Source organism: Copadichromis virginalis, linkage group LG22 (genome assembly GCF_057382275.1).
Source record: "Copadichromis virginalis isolate Kocher_CV1m ecotype Utaka linkage group LG22, C_Virginalis_male_GT1.1, whole genome shotgun sequence".
Taxonomy (NCBI): domain Eukaryota; kingdom Metazoa; phylum Chordata; class Actinopteri; order Cichliformes; family Cichlidae; genus Copadichromis; species Copadichromis virginalis.
Window position 1 is genome coordinate 18,861,932 of NC_140638.1, and position 21,932 is coordinate 18,883,863.

Below are 21,932 nucleotides of genomic sequence, written 5' to 3' on the forward strand. Positions count from 1 at the left end.
ACGTCACGCCACAGTGTCTTGAAGGTGGGCAAAGAAGAAAGAGAGAGAAAGAGAAAAACTTTGGCTGCAGATTAAAAGGGATCCAGCCTGCTCAGTGTTTATGAGCTGGAGTAAATAAAAGCCTGTAAACTAGGAGTGAATGTACATTTACGATGATATTAAACACTCTCTAACAAATAGAGGACCTGTACACCCAAACTAAACACATCCCAGACCATAATAATCTTGATTAAGGTGTACTGGAGCTGCACTCGTGCGAGTGTGGATGTGCGCGTCCCATTTGGTGAGGGAGATAAATACAAATGGCCCACACGAGCGCATAAAAAACATCCAGGCATTGTCTCAGTGAATCTGCAGGTGAAGATAACACACACACACACACACACACACACACACACACACACACACACACACACACACACACACACACACACACACACACACACGTTACTGTCTAGAAAAATAAAAGCTATCACCGCGTGCACATGCGTTTGTAAACAGAAACACAGGAGATATCCATTTTCATCTAATCACATCCGTGAGGATGGTGTTATTTGCAGCATAGCGGTTGCTCTCCTGTGAGTCAGCTTTTAAAGCTCATCTACAAGTGACGGCTTAAATATCTGGAAGTTGAAAATTCAGTCTGGAGTTTGTAAATTGGTAACTAATGGTCAATCTCACACAGTTTTGACAGTGGATGTCGTTTATCTAAGAGTTATGGATGTTTTCTCAGGTTTTCAAACTCAGATCAGAAAATCTGAGGCGATATTAGAAAAATTATAAAGACTGCTTTATTTTTTAAATAAAGTTCAAAAGTAAGATTGCATTGAAAAATGGATGTGCTGTTATTACTGATGAAGTGAGGTGTAAGTAACAATGTTTGCACTTGACGTGGAGCTAAATGCATGCAAAGACATTTGTTTTTTATTTTAAACTTAGCACAAAAAGTAAGGAATTTTGTGTCTGGTTGATTATTCCTGTGTTGTAACAATGCTTCTTGGCAATAAATCTGACACCTTTGGAAAGCCGTTTATTTCCCCTTCAAATGTTGGGACATTTGTAAGAAACAGGCATTAGTGGGTTGTTCTGCTATTGACTCTTGATTGGTGTCATTTGTTGGGTTGGATGAAGAGTCTGAAGTCTGAAGAAATAGGACACATTGGTGATTTAACAGTTTATTCATTTAACAAACAGGGACCTTAGTACCATGTGGAAAAACTATGCACAGCCACAACAGGTTGGCACCTCCCCCTCATGCTGGCCACCAGCTTGGTCACACACACTGCTGTGGGATGGTATCCCATTCTTCAATGCAGCATTTATCACAAGTCACCTATGGTGGTTGTGTTGGTCACTGTCACGGAGGAGCAGGGAGGACTCGGCGCAGACTGAAGGAGAAGGGGGCCAGGGTTCCCAGGGGTGCAGAGAGGGGTCGGGAAAAGCGTCCAGAGTCTCCAAACCAAGCACGAGAAATCTGCATACAGAGAACAAGAGTTAGCACGGAACTTTCACGGACAGAGCTCAAAAACTGGCTGAGGCTAAAGTAGCACTGACGAGCGTTACTCAATAGTCCAGCGGCGAGGTGCTCTCAGTCACTGCCTTAAGTAGCGGGAGCAAACAAGGTGAGGAGCCACAGGTGATTGCCTACAGGTGGTGGAGGCCGGGAGCTCACAATGAGCTCCGCCCAGGCAGCAAGCAGAGAGAGAGGAGAGAGAAAAGACAAAACATAACATGTAGCCACACAGGGCCAGCCGAGCAGGCACGGGGACCATGACAGTCACAGAATAAGGTGTTTGGCACTGGCAGGAAAGATTTGGCAAGTTTTTCATGGGTGCAACCCACACACTCAACTCTGCTGCTCAACCCACAAATGCATTCTCCAGAAAAATGGCAAACAAACCCATAAATATCAGTGCCTTTATTCATAGAAAGGCTGCATAAAAGCATTATTTTTACAGTGTTGTTTTTATTTAAGGGGGAATAAAAAGACTTTCCAAAGGGATCCCATTTATTAGCAAGAACCATTGTTACAACCACGAAATAATTGATCAAAGACATGCCAGCTTTATTTTAATGACCGTTTTTCATTTAAGCCTGTAACTCCAGCACTAACACTACTCTCATAAATTGTGGAATTCAGAAATTCAATTTGAGGGGAAAACTAAATAAGTACCTGCATGCCAGTTAAAGTGATTTTTTTGTTTAAGAAGTCATTGTGAGAACCTTTTTGAAGAGCAAAAGTTATTTAATTTGATTGCACAGAGTTAGGTTAGGATCGGGGTCATTACTGATGCAAATTTAGACCTCACAGAGTTCACTCATTTATTAGTCTAAGAGGACAGTGAAAAATATCAAAGAGTGGAGCTGCTTGTTTTCTCTAAACAGCATGTCAATTAATTAGGGGGGAAATTTATAAGCCCGTGACTGTCTGTCTGTGAAGTACCTGTAGCTGACAATGTTTTCAGAGGTTATTATAGTTAACTAAAACTAAACTAAAAACTAAAAATATATGTGAAGAAAACATTTTAGTTAATTAAAGTAAAAATAAATAGACTGTTAAGGAAAGTTAACTAAATGAAATTATTTTTTCAATTAACAAGTAATATAAAAAAGATTTGTAAAAATATCTTTAGTTTTAGTACTTGTTGACCTTGTAAAATTGGTTATCAAAACTTAGCTGATGAAGCGTTGGTGGACGTGTTTATTGAGACTTTTGCCATCTAAACAACTGCTTTTAAAAGGTTTTGTGTGTTTTACTGTAATACCTCTGCTGGTTTTCCTAAATCCTGCCTCTGACATATCTCCTCCATTCAACAAAAGAGTAAACTAACGCTGACATTAATAGAAACTTACCAAAATGAGCAAATCTACTCTGGAAATTAACTGAAACTCAACTGAATTTTAAACAAAATGTGAAAAATAAAAAAAATAATAAAAAAATAAAAAAAACCACAAACTTGCAGCTCTCAACTGAGTGAATGTGAACAGCTGCACCACTCTACAGAGGACTGTTTCCATTTCACTGTGTTTCTGTCTAAACTAGAGAAATAAAAAGGGAACAGAAAGAGGAAAACAATTTAAGAAGCACTGTGGGAGCGATGTGTAAACCCTCAAATACAGAACTCTTTCTCCAAGTAAAGCAATCCCAACAACAAAAACTTGATTTTTAAATTCCTTAAGGAGTGGTGCCATCTTTATTGAAGATTCACACTTAGTCATCTCTTTCACATCTTTCTTTCACATCCCATGTTTTCCATTTTTGTAGTTTTCTGTGTTTCCTGTATCCCTCTGGAGTCCCCCATTACTGCCTGCTGGCTTTGAATCCCCTCTCTAACGTTTTTCCATGTCAGTCCCTCTTCTCTACATTTCCTGTCACATTCTTTCAGCCAGCACTCATGCACCTCTCATGCTGTCACGGATGTCATCTACAGAGGGTTGGACGCAGAGATCAGGTGGGCTGGGATCCTGACTCATGTACAGGGGCTATTTCTGGATGACCGGGGGGAGGGGAGAGAGATGGTGATTCACACCTGCACCATCTCAGAGAGGCGGGTGAAAATTATGTTTGCTGCAGGTGTCCTGGGGCCACTCTGACAGACACTCATCCGGACATTACACAGGTGTGTAATCCCACAGGACTTCCAGGACACACCTATTAAGTAGTCTGTGCTGTAGAGGTAAACACACACACACACACACAAATACTCAACCACAATTCCTCTGAGTATGTGCGAGACCGCTGACTTCCCATGTGAGACATGTCCTGCCAGACGGAGGTGTGTGATTGACTCGGAGGAAATCTCTGGTCATACCAGTGGAAGCCGGGGACAGATGGAGGTATGGCTCTGTCTCCATGGCAACAGTCTCCTAAAACCCCATTGAGGGGTGGGAAGCAGACAAACAGGGACAGCTTTGAAAGGCCAGAACTGAATCTGCATTCAAAGAAAATGTTATTTCAAGAGAAATGATTGATTCTGTGTGTGTGTGTGTGTGTGTGTGTGTGTGTGTGTGTGTGTGTGTGTGTGTGTGTGTGTGTGTGTGTGTGTGTGTGTGTGTGTGTGTGTGCCACCATCCTGTAAGACGCATGTTTCAAACATGTTTCAAACATGCGTCTTCCTGCAGAGCTAATGAAAACATTCCTGACAGTCTTTAATTTTTCTTGTAAATCAGGAGTCTTGGAGTCTGTCAGAGTGGCTTTGCATGATTCACAGTTTAAGTGTAGCCCTCAAGTTCATCCTCTGTCTGAAACAATCTGTCTTAACTCCTCCTGTTTCTTATTGGCTGTCTAATGCAAACAGCAGGTTTGAACAGCAGGTAGCTGTGCTTTCTGTGCTCACAGCCAGAGCTGAGTGCCAGAGATAACTATATTAGCGATATCCCCTCGTGCTGACGTCATACCCCTTGGCAACTTGAAGCTTCAGCTACTGCCACAGATTCTCTACAGGACTGGGGTCTGGAGACTGGTTAGGCCACTCCATGACCCTCGCATGCTTCTTCTTTAGCCACTCGTTGGTTTTGTGTTTTAGGTCATTGCCATGTCTGGAAGACCCACCCACTCATCCTCAGGACAAAGGTTCTTGTCCAAGATTTTACAATACATGGATTTTACAATCAACTGGTCCCTCAATGCAGTGAAGTCGTCCTATACTTTTAGCAGAAAACCATCCAAAAACATGAAGTTTCCACCTCCATGCTCGACTTTAAGGATGGTGCATGGAGCTCCAGACTGAGGGTGATTTATGGTCATTTGATATTTTTTTCCATTTTTACATAATCACACCAAGACCTGGTGGTCCTGTAGCTCATTCCAGCCTTGTTCAGGTCTACAATCTTGTGCCTGACGTCCTCGACAGCTCTTTGGTCTCACCCATGGAGGTGGAGAGGTTAGAATGGCCAAATTTTACTCTGTGGACAGGTGTGCTTTGTGCACATTAGGACTATATCCCAAATTGATTGATTGTTTGGTTATAATCTGAGGGAGCCCAATTCTGGTGGGTTTGTAGGGGGTCAAATACTTATTTCACTCACTGACAAGCTGTTCAATTTTTAACTTTTATGTAATGAAATTTTTCTGGATTTTTAAAATTTTTTGGTTGATATTCTGTTTTTCTCCATTAAAGTAAAACTACCATAAAATTAGCATACAAGCTACAGTGCTATAAGCATTAATATGTTTTTTAATACCTTTAAAAAAAGAGAGGTTCGTGAAGAGTAAGAAGAAGACAAAATAAAGAAGGTAAAATACTCTCAAAGCCAATGAAAATGGTTAAGAAAACAAAACTTGTGAATATGATGTACGTAAATAAAATTAAAAGAACTGCATCAACAGCTGAGGTCCATTTTCCATTTGAAAGACTGTGTGTGTGATGGGCTCCGTGCTGCTTGACATCAATGCAGTCACTGCGACCAGCAGGACACATTCAACACTGAGCTGCCAGCCACAGCCGAGTCAGGAGGAGAAGGGCGTGGGATTTTTCAAGGAAGGGAGTTAATTAAATTGACTGTCGATGAGAGATTGCTCATTACTGAGCAATGTGTTGGTATGGGGTGGCGCGAAGATGAAAAACTACATATTTGGTCAAACTTTATGAAAGCTTTGTCTACCTGAGCTTGTTTTGTAATATAGTATATAATATGTTTTAGTGTTTTGTGTCACACTAAACACAACAATGACATATTTTGAAATTTAAAATAAATTTTACCTTTGATCAAGTTCAGAGGTGCAATGTAGTGCACGAGTGTATGAAGCAGAGTCCAAGAAAACAAGAGTGAGGCTTATCAGCTCATGAGCCTGACTTACTGCATCAATGATGAGGTGTCAGCACCACCTTCTGACTTCCTGGAACAAACATTCAACCAGGGAAGGAGGAGATAGGGCCAATCCTGGGGCTGTCACACAAAATAAAACTCTACCTAACATATTACGCTCAAAACATTATATACAAACATTGTTACCCTATTTACACCTACATTTACAAACATTTACATCAATTATATGTTAAACATCAATTTTTACATCTGAATGTAAACGTTAACAGTTGAGTTTAAATATTTCATGTAACTTTATTAAATCTTGAATATAAGCGTTACATTTAAACTGAATCCGTATAGAGTAAGATAAATCGGAAATCCTTGTGCATGCGCAGTCGAATTTCCACGAAGCTGTACTGTATTAGTGGAGTGAACATGCTGACGCTGTCCATGTTTTGCTTTTAGGATAACAGAGGTTAGGCCAGCTGCATCAGAGCGCCCTCTAGCCGTGGAGGTGGGGAACACCTGCAAAGAGGTTTTTATACCTGGACCAATGAAAAAATGGAAAAGCTTTGATATTTGTAACAGTCATACATTCAAATTGTAAATAAAAACAAATGACCGGTTTCAATTAAGAGGTGAAAGTAACATTTGAATGCTTATCATGATCTTTTTATACTTTACATCAAATAACTGAGTTCTTTTTAATTAAAAGGCAGGCCAATTTAATCAATAAATCAAAATCTTCTAAAATGCTTTTGAACTCAGAAGAAAGGATGAATCCACCTAAATACACCTGCCATTTTAGAAATGTGAATCAGTTTACTTATCTAGGTATTCAGATTGTCCCGAAATTGGAAGAGGTGGTGAACCATAATTATAGTCCAATTATGACTGACATATCCAAATCAGTGGAGAGATGGTCGAGTCTCCAAATTTCACTGATTGGTAGAATAAATATACTAAAGATGAACGTGCTCCCTAAGCTTCTGTATCTGTTTCAGAATATCCCCTTGCCACCCCCCTCAGACTTTTTCCTTAAAATAAGAAAACTGTTTAATCAGTTTTTATGGAATAACAAGCGTCCCAATTATTTTGCCCCGGGTAGGGCGGACGGTGGTTTTAAAATGTGGGCAGACTCGGGGCTGGGACTGGTGAAGGATGCTTTCGGGGGTGATGGAAGACTTTTAAGTTTTGAACAACTAATCTCTAAATTTAATATTCCCCGAAAGCACTTTTTCAAATACCTACAGTTTAGGAGTTTTATCAGGTCTTATCATAATGATTTTACACATATTCCCCCGCTGTCCACATTAGAGAAAATCCTAACCAAAAACCCCAGTGGTAGAGGGATGATATCTGAATTATATAACTTGATGATGACATCCTCTCCTGATTCATCTGCTGCTAAGCTTGAAGCTTGGAGGTATGACTTACAGGAGGAATTGACAGTGGAACAATGGAGTAGAGCATGTAAGCTAGCCCAAACACAGACAGGGAACACACGTCTAAAATTGCTACAATTTAATTGATTGATGAGAGTGTACATAACACCAGAAAAACTTAACAAATGTAATATGCAGATTCCTGATATCTGTAATAGATGTGAAGAAGATAAGGCCACATTGCTCCACTGTTTATGGTCATGTCCAAAAATAAAGGAGTTTTGGGAAGAGGTTAGAGCAATGATAAAGGAGATTTTGTCAATTAAACTTGTGATGGATCCCAAACTTTTCCTACTAGGATTATATCCTGTAGAGTGTAACATAGATCATTTTGAAAAAATCTTCATAAACATGGGAATACTACAAGCAAAGAGAGTGATAGCTCTAACGTGGAGGAGTCTTGGCAAACCAAGTATTTCACATTGGTTCAAAGAATTGTCTTTATTTACCATTAGAGAAAATTACATATACTCTAAAATTCAATTCAATTCAATTCAATCTTTATTGGCAGACTTCATGTCCATAAAAACAAGACAAAAAAACCCACACACACACAACACTCCCCCCCCCCAACACAAGGTATTGTAAAAGATAAACAAGAAATTTTCCAGAAAATTTGGGGGCGCTACATCCAGTATATTGGGAATAAAGATCTATCTGGTTTACTGTGTGAGACAGGGACAGCCTAGCTATTCCCGGTACAGGACCACAACCATATGCTGCAATGTGAAAATTATTCTTTAAAATCTGTCAGAGGTCTCATGGACTCAAGTGCTTTCATTGAATGTACCTTGTGTTTCGTTTATTGTGTAAATTTGTTTGTGTATGTACTTTATATATGTATATATGTAAAACTTTAATAAACATAATGTTGAAAAAAAAAAGGCAGGCCAATTTAATTAAAAATAATGATGATTATTTTTATTCTACGTTACTTTTTTAATACTAATTAAATTTAACTTTCTACTTAATTTAATCAAACTGTTTTAATGCAATTTTACCTTACAAAGATATTTGTTTTGTTATGTTTTATTGAGTTATATACTATTTTGTTGAGGGTTGCATTTAGTGGGTCATTTGAATGTATAGGGGCGTGAATTTTAATGTACTGTAAAATAGGATTCTTATGACTTAGACAGAACTACTGTGGAGATCGTTTTTTTTTCGGTTTCAGATTAAACTGACCAACACATGCTGGCCACGTAGTAATCATTTTATAATAACATGACGATTCCTTTAGTTACTTAATTTCTGTACTTGTATTTGAATCTAGAAACTTTATTGGCACTGATGTTTGACAAAGGACTCAGCCCAGACTGCTTTGAGTGTGTCTTTCAGGCGTGCCTGAAACAGGCTGTGTTACAGCAGAAAAGCTCGTGGAGCTCAAACGTTCCCTCTAAGCAAACCCACGCGTTCGTGTCAGGGCACCCCCTCCATCCCTTTTGGGTTTTTTTTTTAATCAATTTTATTAAAATTCTGCCTGTGCTGGTAAATGAGCCCCAATTAGTTATGATTTGGTTTCTTCCTCCCTTCCTAAAATTCCTGCAACAAGCCCACAATCAAAACAAATCGACCACGCGTGGTTTTCCCGCAGCAATGACGTCACGTCGCCCCTCCCCCTTCCCCGCAAGTAAACAGAAAACATTGAGGAAAGCGCTCGTGTCAGCCGCCACACGCGCGTCCGCTGCGGGAACCGTGCGGTGCAACGAGTAAAGGCGGACATCGGCCTAACGATTCCCGTGTGTTTTCAGCAAAGTTGGGCGATCCGCGGCCAGCTGACCGCCGATGAAGCGATGAAGGGAGAGGCGGAAGTGAAGTCACTTGACAGACCGTCCATGTTATTATTGTTATTTTGGTAGCCCTGTGATGAGACGGGCTGCTGGGGAGCCGTTGGTCTTCGAGACGTCGAGTGTCAACGCTGCCCCAGGCCGCCCCGGACCACCACCACCCTCACCGTCACCCCACTGACCCGGAGTACGGGAGCCTCGCTGGCGGCTCAGGGGGGGAGGTGGAGGCGGAGGAGGAGGAGGGTGTGAAGACCCAGCTTCAGCTCGGCTCCTACACTCCGACCGACCAAAAATAAAACGGCGACAAAAACAATAACCGTCAAACGACTCGAGTGGTTTCTGCGCGGCGTGTAGCTGGGACGTGCCGCCGCAGACATGAACGGTATCACCAAGGGCCGGTTCGAGGTATGACAGAGGGAGTGGACCACCAACGGTTAAAGTGTTTGTTTCTAGCAGACGTGGGAGTCGTGGGCTTGTATAAGCAAAGTCTGTGTGTGTGTATATCTCTGTGTGTCTGTTCGTGTGTGTTTGCGTGCGCGCGTGTGTGGTCGACCGTGCTCTGCTCCTAATTTTACACGCAGTCAGGAGCTGAGGCGTTTTGTTGGTCAAGGGTAATCCGAAATCCTGTTGTTGTCCTGCCGCACCACTAGACAGCGACAACATGGAGCTCAGGACTGCGGGACAGGAGGAGGAGGGCTGTGGCTGAGGATAGTCAATATATCAGGGCCGAGGCTGGTTGCCACTGGCGCCTGAGGTTACAGGCTTTCAGAGAGGGGGGGCTGCAGATGGAGAGGATGGATTGTTGTTAAATACACGCAATGAAAACATCTAAAGCCTCCTTAAAATACCTGTGATGGGCAGGTGCCACTACAGGTGGCCTTTGTGTTCAAGAAGTAATAATACTGCACATAGGATGAATGCTGTACGTCTCCAGATCACTTTATCCATATTTACATGCCAATAAAAAGTAAAAGCACCAGAGCTTTCAGGGTCATTTGAAGTTGTTGGGTTTTTAAATTTTTTTTAGTTGGATTCATGAGCAAGATATAAAAAAAAATAGTCTTACTGCAGACAGTATGTGTGGCACTACTGGGTGTTATTACCCACGCCTGTGCAGCATTTTTGTGCTGTAGCAGTTTGAGTAAAGCAACACATTTGCATTACTTCAGATATTACTGAAAATATGAGCCGTGATAATCGTCTTTTATTAGAACAAAAACTTTGCGGCGGAAATGAGCTTCCTCCGAAGGGTGGCTGGCCTCTCCCTTAGAGATAGGGTGAGAGGTTCGGTCATCCGGGAGGGGCTCAGAGTAGAGCCGGTGCTCCTCCACATCGAAAGGAGCCAGCTGAGGTGGTTCGGGTATCTGACAAGGATGCCTCCTGGGCGCCTCCTGGGATTGGTGTTCCGGGCATGTCCCACCAGGAGGAGACCCCGGGGCAGACCCAGGACACGCTGGAGAGATTATATCTCTCGGCTGGCCTGGGAACGCCTTGGTGTTCCCCCGGATAAGCTGGAGGAGGTGGCTGGGGAGAGGGAGGTCTGGGCTTCTCTGCTTAGGCTGCTGCCCCCGCGACCCGGCCCCGGATAAAGCGGATGAAGATGGATGGATGGATGGATGGATGGATGGATGGATGGAACTTTGATCTGAAAGTTGTGGAGTTAAAAAAAAAAAAGTACATCATGTGTAGTGTAAAACATTATGTTACTAAGTAAACAAAACCAAAGCATCTCCAAGTATTTGTACATTACTTTGTTCATAAACCTTTGCATACCTGTGGTGCAATAATCACCATGTACTGCTGATTTAACACTTATGTACAAACCATAATCATCCCATCTGACTGATTATGGCTGCTCATAGATGCGAGATGTTTATCAGGAGTTATTATTCACACATTGCTGAGATGCCTTCGGGGTTGACTTGATGCTACTTGACGCCCTCAGTCAGGTGTTCACATGTTTGTCAGTAGTAGGAACATGTGTGCTGATGTGCGAGTGAATCAGAACAGATGGCGTTAGTAGCGCCCGTGTGTCTGTTGCCATATCAGTGGATTTCTCAGCAGACTTCTAAGCTTCTTAGCATGAACCAGTGTACGGTGGGGAAGCAGGCTGGTGTGTCCAATTGAGAAGAAAGGGGAAGGGGGTCAACTGACAGACGAGTTGGTGATCGAGTCCTTTTTATGGTTTTTGTTGTTGTTGTGTTGCAGGCCTAAAATTGAACGCAACACTCGACCCAAGTCTTAATTTCTTCATGGGTGTCTTTGTTTTACGTGCCACGGGCGTTTTAAACCAGATTTGCATGTTAGGCTTGTTGCACCCTCTCTAGGAATAGTGAGTATGACTTCAGAGAGGAGTTTCCTGTTTGGGAATGGTGCTCTTCCTGCATGGGGAGCAAGGGCACCAGAATGCTGAGGCAGTAACTCTGATAAGGATGATTATTGGAGTATCAGGTTGTTTTCGAAGTCATTTTGCTTGTTTTGACTGTAATGTAAAAGGATGAATTTGAATTTCTGAACATTTTTCAACCCTGATCTCATTACACAGTAAACCATGTTTGTACCACAGAATGATATTATTGTTCTGTGAATGCTCCATGTTAGCGTAATGCTGTGTGGAGCCCAGTGCGTTCCATCATGGCCTCCCTGTGTTCCTCAGAGTGATGGAAGAGAGGTCAAAGGTGAGTGATGTGTTACAGATGTGGTTCGGATTTAAGTCTAAGTTTAGTCCTAAACTATCCCCCCCCCCCCCCAACAGCTTTACAGAGACACTGAGTCAACATGCTGTTTCTTGAAAGGTCAAATTGCCTGCCTGTCAGTCAGTACATGCTGATGTTTATTACCTTGATTTAATCAGGAAGCCCAGCAGAGGCCTGGTCAAAGTAGCAGCCTTCCACAGCAAATACCCATCCACAGGTCTCCTTCACTGCATTCCTTCTAATGCTATTAAATTCACCAATAGATATACGCATGTTTTAAGTTTGCTGTTAGTTTAATGTTACAGTTAATGACGGCATGCTTTACTCAACAGCCTCAGATGAGTGTGTAATGATGCATTATTCAGTACGAGGGCATGTGGGCCTCAGTGATGGCAGAGTTTTTTCTGGTAAGTGTGTTCAACAACACTCTTGTGTTGTTCCCTTAGCGATGTTAAAGTTCAAACCAGCTTAGTTAATCGTTTGCCGGACCTTGACTGGACCAACTCCCTCTCCTTTTCTTTTTTGACCCCACTTCCTTCTGAAATGGCCTGCATTTCCTCCCTCCTCCTCCTCCCTCGTCTTCTTCCACTCTGATGACTTTCAGACATGTTTTTCCAGTACTTCTTGACTGGAGCACGGTTCCTTTGGCTTGCTTTTGTCACTCAGTATCGTCTTCCTCACCTCTTCCCTCTCGCTTTGCTGCTTTCTCTTTCGAGGAGGTTGCGTCTGTCGTCAGGGGGCTAGACTACAGCTGAGACATTTTCAGAATCAACCTTTGCTCATCTCGTGCCTCTCCTCCTATCCCCTTTGTGTTCTCAGATTTCGGTGTTTGTGTTTGCGTGTTCAACAGCAGGGAGTCCCCCCTCATTAGCTACAGCTTCTGAGCCTTTGAGGATACAAGTGTATCACTGGCAGGATGCGTGTCTGCAGAGGCACAGTGGATGTGGGTGTTTGCCGTAATTTAAATTCATGGCTGAATGCAGCCCACCTGATCTCGAATGTTCTGCCTCTGTTCTTCACACAGAGAGGTTTGACTGGAATCACCTGCGAGTGTGTGTGTGTGTGTGTGTGTGTGTGTGTGTGTGCGTGTGTGTGTGTGTGTCCCACTCAGCAGATGGCCAGACATCCAGCGAGTAGACTAATTGAGATAAGCATGCCAACAAGCTGACCAGGCTAACAGAATTATAAGCTTGTGAGGAGGCGACATGGAAATCCAAATGCAGCTCTGGCATGTTTATTAGCATAGCTTACGGAAGCAGCAGCTGTAAACTGTGCAGGGGTCTATTTCTTTTCTTAAGTATAACAAGCTGGTGAAATAAAATTATGTGATTCCTGGGCTTAGTTTAGCTCTGTTTAGTGTAGCAATCTTGTGAGGATGATAATGTTTTCATATCACTGCACATCAACACACACACACACACACACACACACACACAAAGACACTCACTCATTGTTACTGTTTGTCTTATCTCTTGACAGGTGTTCTCAAACAGCGATGAAGCCCCCATTAATAAGAAGCTCCCCAAAGAGCTTCTTCTTAGGTAAGAATAATTATACCAGACACACAACATACAACACAACACACCCAGGGACGAGGGCTTAGGTCAGGGTTACTCATTAGCTCAAGCAGCCTGAAACGGTGTGTGTTTGCTCTGCCTCTGTTGGTGGTGTAGGTGCATTTGTGTGTTTAGTATGATGTTTGTCAGCCACCAGCCTGAAATAAGGTTCTTTTAGCTGTGTGTGACCTACAGACCAATATTTTGTCCCACAGCAGCTGCACATGACCCATTAATCTGACATCACTCGCGCAGTCACCCATGTTCATCCTTCACGCTCGTTTATGTGGAATGGAAAGGGTTGCACTTGCATATATCTCTGCTGACACATGACACGCTGTGCACTCTGTGAAAGCTGCATTTTTTGTGTGCATGCGTGTGTGCACGCATGTGTGAAACACTCCTGGGCCTATGCAAACTGTATGTCTCTGTAAGTGAGCTATAAATAGTTTTGTCATAGCTAGTGGGGAATTCCGCAGTGCTCTGCTCTTCTGCTGGTCCATACGCTCTCCCAGCATGCCCATTATGACCAGTGCATTTCCACTGGTGGTCAGAAAAACATGTATTAGTCCTGCACTATGGGGGCCAGATGTGCCCCAGTGTGCTGCAGTAAAAGATTGGAAGAGAGGGCCCCACATTTCATGCCACTACCGAGGCTCATTGTTGGCTGCCCATAATACGCCACCAATTGGTACTGAGTGTGGACCAGAATGTTGCTCTGAGAAAAAACATGACTTTTAGCCACTGCTTTACTCACAAGGGGTAACCACATAGTTAATTTGGTAGAGATACTCTTCCTGATCCAAACCCCAAATGATTTATGTCACTTCCCAAGCTTGAACCAGCGATCTTTTGTTAGTTAGTCAAAATGTGTAGTTTCACTTCCATTTTACTGAGGTTTTGAATCAGTTGCTTTCTAACAGCCACATATTTCAGACAGTGTAATAAAAAATGTTCTGTGGGTCATGTTCTCCACAATAGTCATATCTGCCTGTATGTTGTTTGGCGCATTATTGATAATGAACAATGCGGGCCCACAGTGGATATATGTGGGCAAACTATGGGGCTGTGTCGGGGAGGGCAAATCCACACTTATCCCATACGAAGCCCAACTGAGTGTACCCGCACAGGGCCAAACGCAATTTTGCCCTTTGGGGTCCTTATATAAGTTTTCATTGGGCAAGCTATAGAAAACCCAAAGGCCCACAGAATACCATTATAGGGCCCAGAGGGGCAAAACTGCAATGGACCACACAGGCTAACCTACATAGAGCCTACATGGGTTTTCTGTGGGCAACCCCATAGTCAGTATCCCAATAGAAAACCCTTAATAGGGGCCCCAAAGAACAAAACACCTGCCAGACCTGTATGGGCACACCCAATTGCCCCACAGCTCATCCACAATTACACAGCTTGGGCTCGCACCAGCATGTTTGCAGGGTTAGTGATCTGAATAAGCTGATGTTAAGGGCTACATTTTTTAGCCTTTCTGGTTTATGGTTGGTCGTCCATACATTTTCTTAAAAAATTATCCAAATTAGGTCGCAGTGGTTGCTGGAACCTCTCCCAGCTGTCATGGAGTGACAGGCAGGGTACACCATGGGCAGAGAGCCAAATGTGCTCACATTCACGCCTGTGGTTAATTTCTAATTACAGATTAACCCAAGATGCATATTTTATAACGACTGCAGTATGCCACCATGTGTTACACGTTGGAAAATATGCAGCTCGAGGAGTAGTGGCTATTTATTTTGTTAATTTGTGTTCATATTAGCGTTGCTGTTTATGTACAGAGCATCACTAGCGAGCAAGCCTGAATTGCTTGTGCAGCAGTCTGCGTCTTAGTGGGTGCACTTGTAAACAGCCGTTATGTAGGCCAGCACAGCGCAGATATAAACTGTGAAAACTGTGTGACATCCAAGAACCCTGTCTGACAGAGGGAGCGTTCGGGGTGGTTCACGGTCCTCTTACCCAGAAGCACTGACTCAGCACCCTCTCCACTACCACTAAATTCATGTCTGAGTTGTTGCCATGACAACCAGGCCCAGACTTTATGGCGAAGGCTCGACTCTCCCTTTTCTAGCCATGCTTGAAGGGCCGGGTGACAACAAATGGGAGTGTGCTTCATGAAAATCCTGTTATGTGCCTTGACCGAAAAATAGGGACACCCAGGCTGGATCTGATAGAGTGATCCAAGGCTTTTCTCTTATTTCGTGCTCTGCATTCAAAGGTGCCCTTATTGCTTTCCTGTGTGTAGTAAAGTGGAAAAAGATACCATGCTCATGGTGTTGTTGCTCTGAATTTGTCTGTATTATGTCACGTCCTTCACTTTCTTTTGTGTGTCTTATGAGAAAAAGTCCATGTCAGTCCTACCCTGCCGGTAATATGATCTATCTGTGTTCAGCAGTCTCTCTCAGCTGGTAGCAATTACAGATTTCAGATAGGTTAACAGGACTCACCAAATCAGATTGACTGATTCCTTCGCTGTGAGTGTGAGTAACAGAGTTCTTCTGTGGTTACTAAGAGGCCTTTCTCGCACACATAGTGGAAAGTCAGATTGTAGTTGATTAAAACGGGCAATCAATCATTGGTCAGCATCGCGGCCATTAACCAGTTATTAGGAAGGAGATCAATGTGTACGATCAACTTGATTGGTCGGCCCCTTGGGTGCCAGCAACCTCTCCAGGATCTGTGTACCCTGCGTGAGAGTGCATGGAAGTTGCATATGCATTGCTTTGTCAATTGTATGATGTCTGTACTCTGTGACACCAGACTCTTGTATAGATTATACAGACTCGTCCTGACATGCCCTGGCCTAACACACATCAAAACACACAGCCTTTGTCCGTGTCTATTTGAAGGAAACAATGGCCAGCTCCTGTTTCCTAGGGTTAAAAGGGCAATCAGACCCCAGCTGCACTCAAAACTTTGGCACTAACAGCTCTCTTAACACCTCAGATTTTCTAAAGATTTTCCGTTTAAGTCACTTCTGTGAGATTTAACAGACCGTTTTATCACAAGAACTGACAGGAGGTATTTGGCTTTGTTGTGTGTGTGTGTGTGCGCGCATGTGTGTGTGTGTATGTGTATGTGTGCCCTTCTATACATGCTCATACTGTATCTCTGTCTGTACTGGCCTTTTGGTGGCCTTGCTTGTCTGAGTGCCAGAGATTACTCATTGGCAGATTAATGGATTGAGCTGACCCAGTAGCCTGCTGCATGTGGCCCTTTGTGGCTGACCAGCCCATAGCTCAAACACTGCCTGTCTATGGGCCTACCAGCCAAACACCACAGATTGTTCTGTTCCCTACAGACATAAGAAAAAAAACATACTTTCACTAGCATCAAAGAAAGAATAAGGTGTTCCAGCATGTGCTTGAGCAGAGCTCCTTATCTGAGTATGATCATATGATCACTAATATGAGAAAACCTCATCCTCCTCTTTGTCTCTCTTTCTAGAATATTCTCCTATTTAGATGTGGTGACACTGTGCCGGTGTGCCCAGGTGTCCAAGGTAAGCGCCTCCCTTTCAACGCCACATCCTAATTAAGACCTTACTATTAAAAAGGAGGTAAATCTGGTTTGTACTTACTGAATTCTCTGGGCAAGTGTATAATATGGTGCCCTCTGCTGGCTCTGTGTAAAGGGAACCACAGTGAACTGCAGCTTAAAGTGATTTATAAAATGATCTGTGTGAATTATTGTTACAAGCCACTGACTGAATGCAGAGCTTTTGGGGCAGCCTCTCATACCACAGCTTCAAATTAAACTTTTATTACCTGTGACAAGGCCCAAGGAAGGTTTTCTTTTGCTATGTAACATGTAAACAAAACAAATGTTATTATAAAGGCAGTTTATCTCTTTCCTGTTGAATTTCATGTATTTTTTTTTTTTTTTTACATCGGACTATCTTTAATTATGTAACTTCTTCAGTTTACAAAGACGCCAAAGAGAGAGGAGCAGGAAACCCTCACATTAGATAGGACAAGGACTGACAGTGGAGACTGTTGATGTGTACACAAACCCGTAGCTGCATGATGATTAAAAAAGTCACAGTTCACCTTCTTCCACCTCTGTCTGACCCATTTTTCTGTCTCTTTGCACAACCTGTCTGTCACCCTCTCAGGCGTGGAACGTCCTGGCCCTAGATGGCAGCAACTGGCAGAAGATCGACTTGTTCAACTTCCAGACGGATATAGAGGTGAGGGTCGTGTTCATGAGAGAAAAAAAGGAGCGAAGGGTTCGGGTTTTGAGCATTTCCTGCGTGTGTGTGTGTGTGTGTGGACGTGAGAGCTTGTTGAGTAGCATTATCTAGTCCAAGGCTTAGTGCTGGGTCAGTAGGCTTTGGTGCCGACTGTGACGTCACAGCTGATTCCCTGTCCTGTAGCCCAAGTCATATTACTCTCTCTGTCTGTCCGTCCGTCCGTGTATCCCTCAGGGCCGGGTGGTGGAGAACATTTCAAAGCGCTGTGGAGGCTTCCTGAGGCAGCTCAGCCTGAGGGGCTGCCTGAGCGTTGGAGACGCCTCAATGAAGTGAGAATACATTGACCCTCTGACATGCACCGTTATAATAAACGTGCTTCTGCTTTGATTTTTAGCAACAAACATCCTTTTGTTGGTTTGATTACTTCCGTTTCGGTCCCTGTGTGATTATATTTAAAGTTTTAGCCGAGTGTGTGCGTCTTGCTAGGGATGATGCAATGATCGGGGACCATTCTTAATTTCGTTGTTCTCATGACAATGACAATAAAGTTTCTGATTCTGATTTGATTCTGATTCTGATTCTGATTTCTGATTCTGATTCTGATTTCATTCCCAAGGGACCCTTTAATTTTTTCTTTGCTCACTGCAAACATACAAAAAACTAACAAAACAAAAGAAAACCCCACGGGTGTTTAATTTTTATATTCTTCTGAGACTGTTGGATCTCATAATGTATTTCTATCATCTCTGTAAGCAGCAGATTTAACCGATACTTTCTCTTCTTTGCAAAGCAAGGCTTTTTTTCTTTGTAATAGAAACTTGTGAAAACGTCAGAAAGAAGTCCCTTCACCTCACTTCTTCCATGCTTCACCTGTTTCCCAGGACTTTTGCTCAGAACTGCAGAAACATCGAAGTGTTGAACCTTAACGGCTGCACTAAGATCACAGACAGCACCTGCCTCAGCCTCAGCAAGTTTTGCTCCAAACTCAAACACTTAGATCTCACTTCCTGCGTGTCCGTCAGCAACCACTCCCTCAAGGCCCTCAGGTAGCACCAGCACACTTGTTTTCGCTGCGGTATTTAAATCACAAGGGCTTACATGTCTTTAACTTGATATTTCTCTTTTATTGTGCAATGTGTGCGCATGCTCAGTGATGGCTGCAGAATGTTGGAGACGTTGAACTTGTCGTGGTGTGACCAGATCACACGCGATGGCATCGAGGCCCTCGCTAGAGGTTGCGCTGGTTTACGAGCACTGTTCCTCAGAGGCTGCACACAGGTACGCACATTTATTTTCTTTATTTCAGGTTATTTTATGCCTTCTTTGGCCCTTTTAAAAGTAGTTCTACACCTTTTTATAATCAATTATCATATTATTACAAAAAAGCCCACCTAGTCATTATACAGTGTTAAAATAAAGCCTTTTAAAAAGACCTAATGGGATGAAAATTTGCTTGTTTCTTGGTATATTCTTTTCCTGATGCCCGTGTAGAACTAAAATGTGATCAGCTGTTGTTTTTTTTCCACATGAACTGAATCTAGTCTAGAAAGTGAAATTGGGGTTTATTTTATTTTAAATGAGTCATTCACCCGTATGGTTAGGTCTAGGAGTATTTGGACAATGACACCATTTTTTTTCTGTCATTATCCAAATACTCTGTACATCATCACAGTGGATTTTAAGTCAAACAGTCAAGATGTGATTGAAGTGCAGACTTTCAGCTTTAATTCTTTAATGAAAAACATTAATAGTATTAATAGTTTAGGAATTACTTATGTTTCACACCCAGTCACTCATTTTCAAAAGTAACTGAATGAACTATTATATTTCTAAATATTAGGATTGTTTTTTAATACTTGTATGTGAATGGCTGCCTGCACTAGATGCTCTCTGCCTTCGGTTTTGCATTTAATAACTGAAAAGCTGCTCTGCTGGGTGGAGATCAGGTGACTGACATGGCTACTGAAGAATATCCGATTTTGATTGTTGATTTGGCCTCTCCTGAAGTTTTTGCTGTCTCTTATAGGTTTATTTTGATTTTCAGCCTCATGAAATTCTCCTTGAAAATAAATAAACTTTAAACTTTAAATAAATCTTTTTGGACCTTGTATTGAGAATTCCAGTATAAAGCTGCAAAATGCAACTTCAACACTTAGATTCAGCTCTTATGTGTTTATTTTGTCATGGAATAATGAGTGAACAGGCCTCACCTGTCCACGAAAATCTTTGCCAGTTAACTGTCCAATAACTTCCGAGCCTCTGAAAATGGGTGCAGCTGTATACAAACCTCTTTAATTTCCAACACTTAATAAATACTTGTTTTAAACCCCTTAAATTAAAGCTGAAAGTCTGAACTTCAGTCACATCTTGATTGTTTCACTTTAAATACTTTGCAGTTGTCTACAGAGTCAAAATACTTGATACTTGATTAATTTTTTTTTTTAACCCAGCTGGACGACGGAGCATTGAAACACCTTCAGAAACACTGCCCAGAACTCACCACCATAAATATGCAGTCTTGCACAGTAAGACAAACATTTGGTTGTTGGAAGCGGAGCGGGAGCAACTGATAATAATGCATGACTAAGGCTCTGCATGCCTTTTGCGTTTTTGTAATCAGTTTTTTTTTTGTTTTGTTTTTTAAATGTCTGTTGCCTCCAGCAAGTAACGGATGAAGGTTTGGTCAGTCTGGGCCGAGGATGCCACAAGCTGCAGAACCTCTGTGTTTCTGGCTGCAGTAACATCACTGATGCCTCTCTCACTGCACTGGGTCTCAACTGCCCCCGACTTAAGTAAGAAGCTCACACACCCGTCTCACAACATTTCTCATACATCCAAGAAATATGACTGCTGTTGCTTCCAAAAATAGTGTACAATCATATCTATTTGAGGCTCTCAACTAAATTCAGCTATTAAAAAAACAAATCATGCAAAATATTAGACGTTTTGTGCACAAGAAGTCTTATATTTTGCACCTGTTGACCAACCCAGTGTGTTCTCCAGTGATCTTCAGTATTCCTTCCTCACACTAGCTGTTTAAAAAAACTCTTCCCAAACTTTGTGTCTGTCTGTCTAAGGATCCTTGAAGCTGCACGATGCTCCCATTTTACGGACGCTGGGTTTACTGTCCTGGCCAGAGTAAGTGTTTTGTTTATGTTTTCTTATCTCCTTTAGTTATGCCAGCCGTGTTCTGAGTTCAGTTCAGGTTCAAAACCTTTTGTTTGTCTTCACAGAACTGTCATGAGCTTGAAAAAATGGACTTAGAAGAATGTATTTTGGTAAGAACATTTTAGTTCCCTCATCTACTCCCAAGATCATACTTCATCATACATGATTTTTGTCAAATGACGTTTGGCAAAAAGTAGAAGTTGTGACATAGAAGACGTGACAGAGTTCTGGGACTGAGAACGAGATATGATCATGATATCACATGTTTGCTAATGCTTGAACTGATCCTCTCAGCTGTCCCCAGACATGTGAGAACAGTACATTAATCAAGCTTGGCCTGTCCTCAGGTGACAGATAACACCCTGGTTCAGCTGTCAATCCACTGCCCTCGGCTTCAAGCACTGGTAAGCAAACAATGTCTGATACTGTATCAGCTTTTTTCTCAGCCCGTCTTCGTTGCTGTGTGTGGTTTAATCTTTCTATTTGCGCATCTTTAACCCAATTTCCTGCACCTTGGGCAGTCCCTGTCACATTGCGAGCTTATCACAGACGATGGCATCAGAGCTCTGAGCAGCAGTACCTGCGGCCAAGAGCGCCTCACCGTGGTAGAGCTGGACAACTGCCCCCTGATAACTGACGTGACCCTCGAGCACCTGAAGACCTGCCACCGTCTGGAGCGCATCGAGCTCTACGATTGTCAGCAAGTCACTCGGGCGGGCATCAAACGCATCAGGGTTAGTGGGCATGAAGGGAAAATACATGCTGCTTTTCAGCTCTTGTTGGGGATTGGAGCGGAGCTTTAAAAGAATCGCTCGACATTTTGAAAAATGTGCTTGTTAGCATTCTCGCTGAGAGTTAGATGAAAAAATCAATACTACTCTCACTCATGATGTACACAAGCGGGCTGCATTTCTAAAAATATTTTACAGAAGGCAGTCCTGAGCATGTGCTTTTTCCTTGTCTTTTTGTTTTGTTTTGGGATTTTTTTTTTTGTTTTATTCGGGAGGGGTTTGTACATTTTTGGTCTTTTGTATTAACACATCTCTCCCGCATACAGGCCCACCTTCCAGAGATCAAAGTCCATGCCTACTTTGCCCCCGTGACACCCCCTCCCTCTGTACATGGAGGTGGCCAGCGTCTGTGCCGCTGCTGCATCATCCTCTGACAGTGGAGGGCCAGGGGGGGCCACCTCTGTCTACAGGTCCTGCTGCTATGAGAAGGGGGCTGATGTCGGGTGGGGGGTGTGGGGTGGGGGAACTGGGGTAGGCATAGGGGAGAGAGGGGGCTGGACCCACTCACTGCTCCTGATCACTGATCAAAACACT

At 42.8% G+C, this 21,932-nt stretch overlaps 1 protein-coding gene across 1 annotated transcript; it reads left to right on the forward strand.

Annotated features, from left to right (window-relative positions):
- Positions 1 to 8,817: 8,817 nt before the first annotated feature.
- On the forward strand, positions 8,818 to 21,843 carry fbxl2 (F-box and leucine-rich repeat protein 2). Its single transcript, XM_085445904.1, has 14 exons — positions 8,818 to 9,388; positions 13,159 to 13,220; positions 16,695 to 16,749; positions 17,362 to 17,436; positions 17,674 to 17,768; positions 18,321 to 18,485; positions 18,591 to 18,717; positions 19,890 to 19,964; positions 20,101 to 20,231; positions 20,517 to 20,577; positions 20,673 to 20,717; positions 20,955 to 21,011; positions 21,129 to 21,341; positions 21,665 to 21,843. The coding sequence occupies exons 1-14, from the start codon at positions 9,359 to 9,361 to the stop codon at positions 21,770 to 21,772; spliced, it is 1,299 nt and encodes a 432-aa protein (XP_085302030.1). The 5' UTR covers positions 8,818 to 9,358; the 3' UTR covers positions 21,773 to 21,843.
- The last annotated feature ends 89 nt before the right edge of the window (positions 21,844 to 21,932 follow it).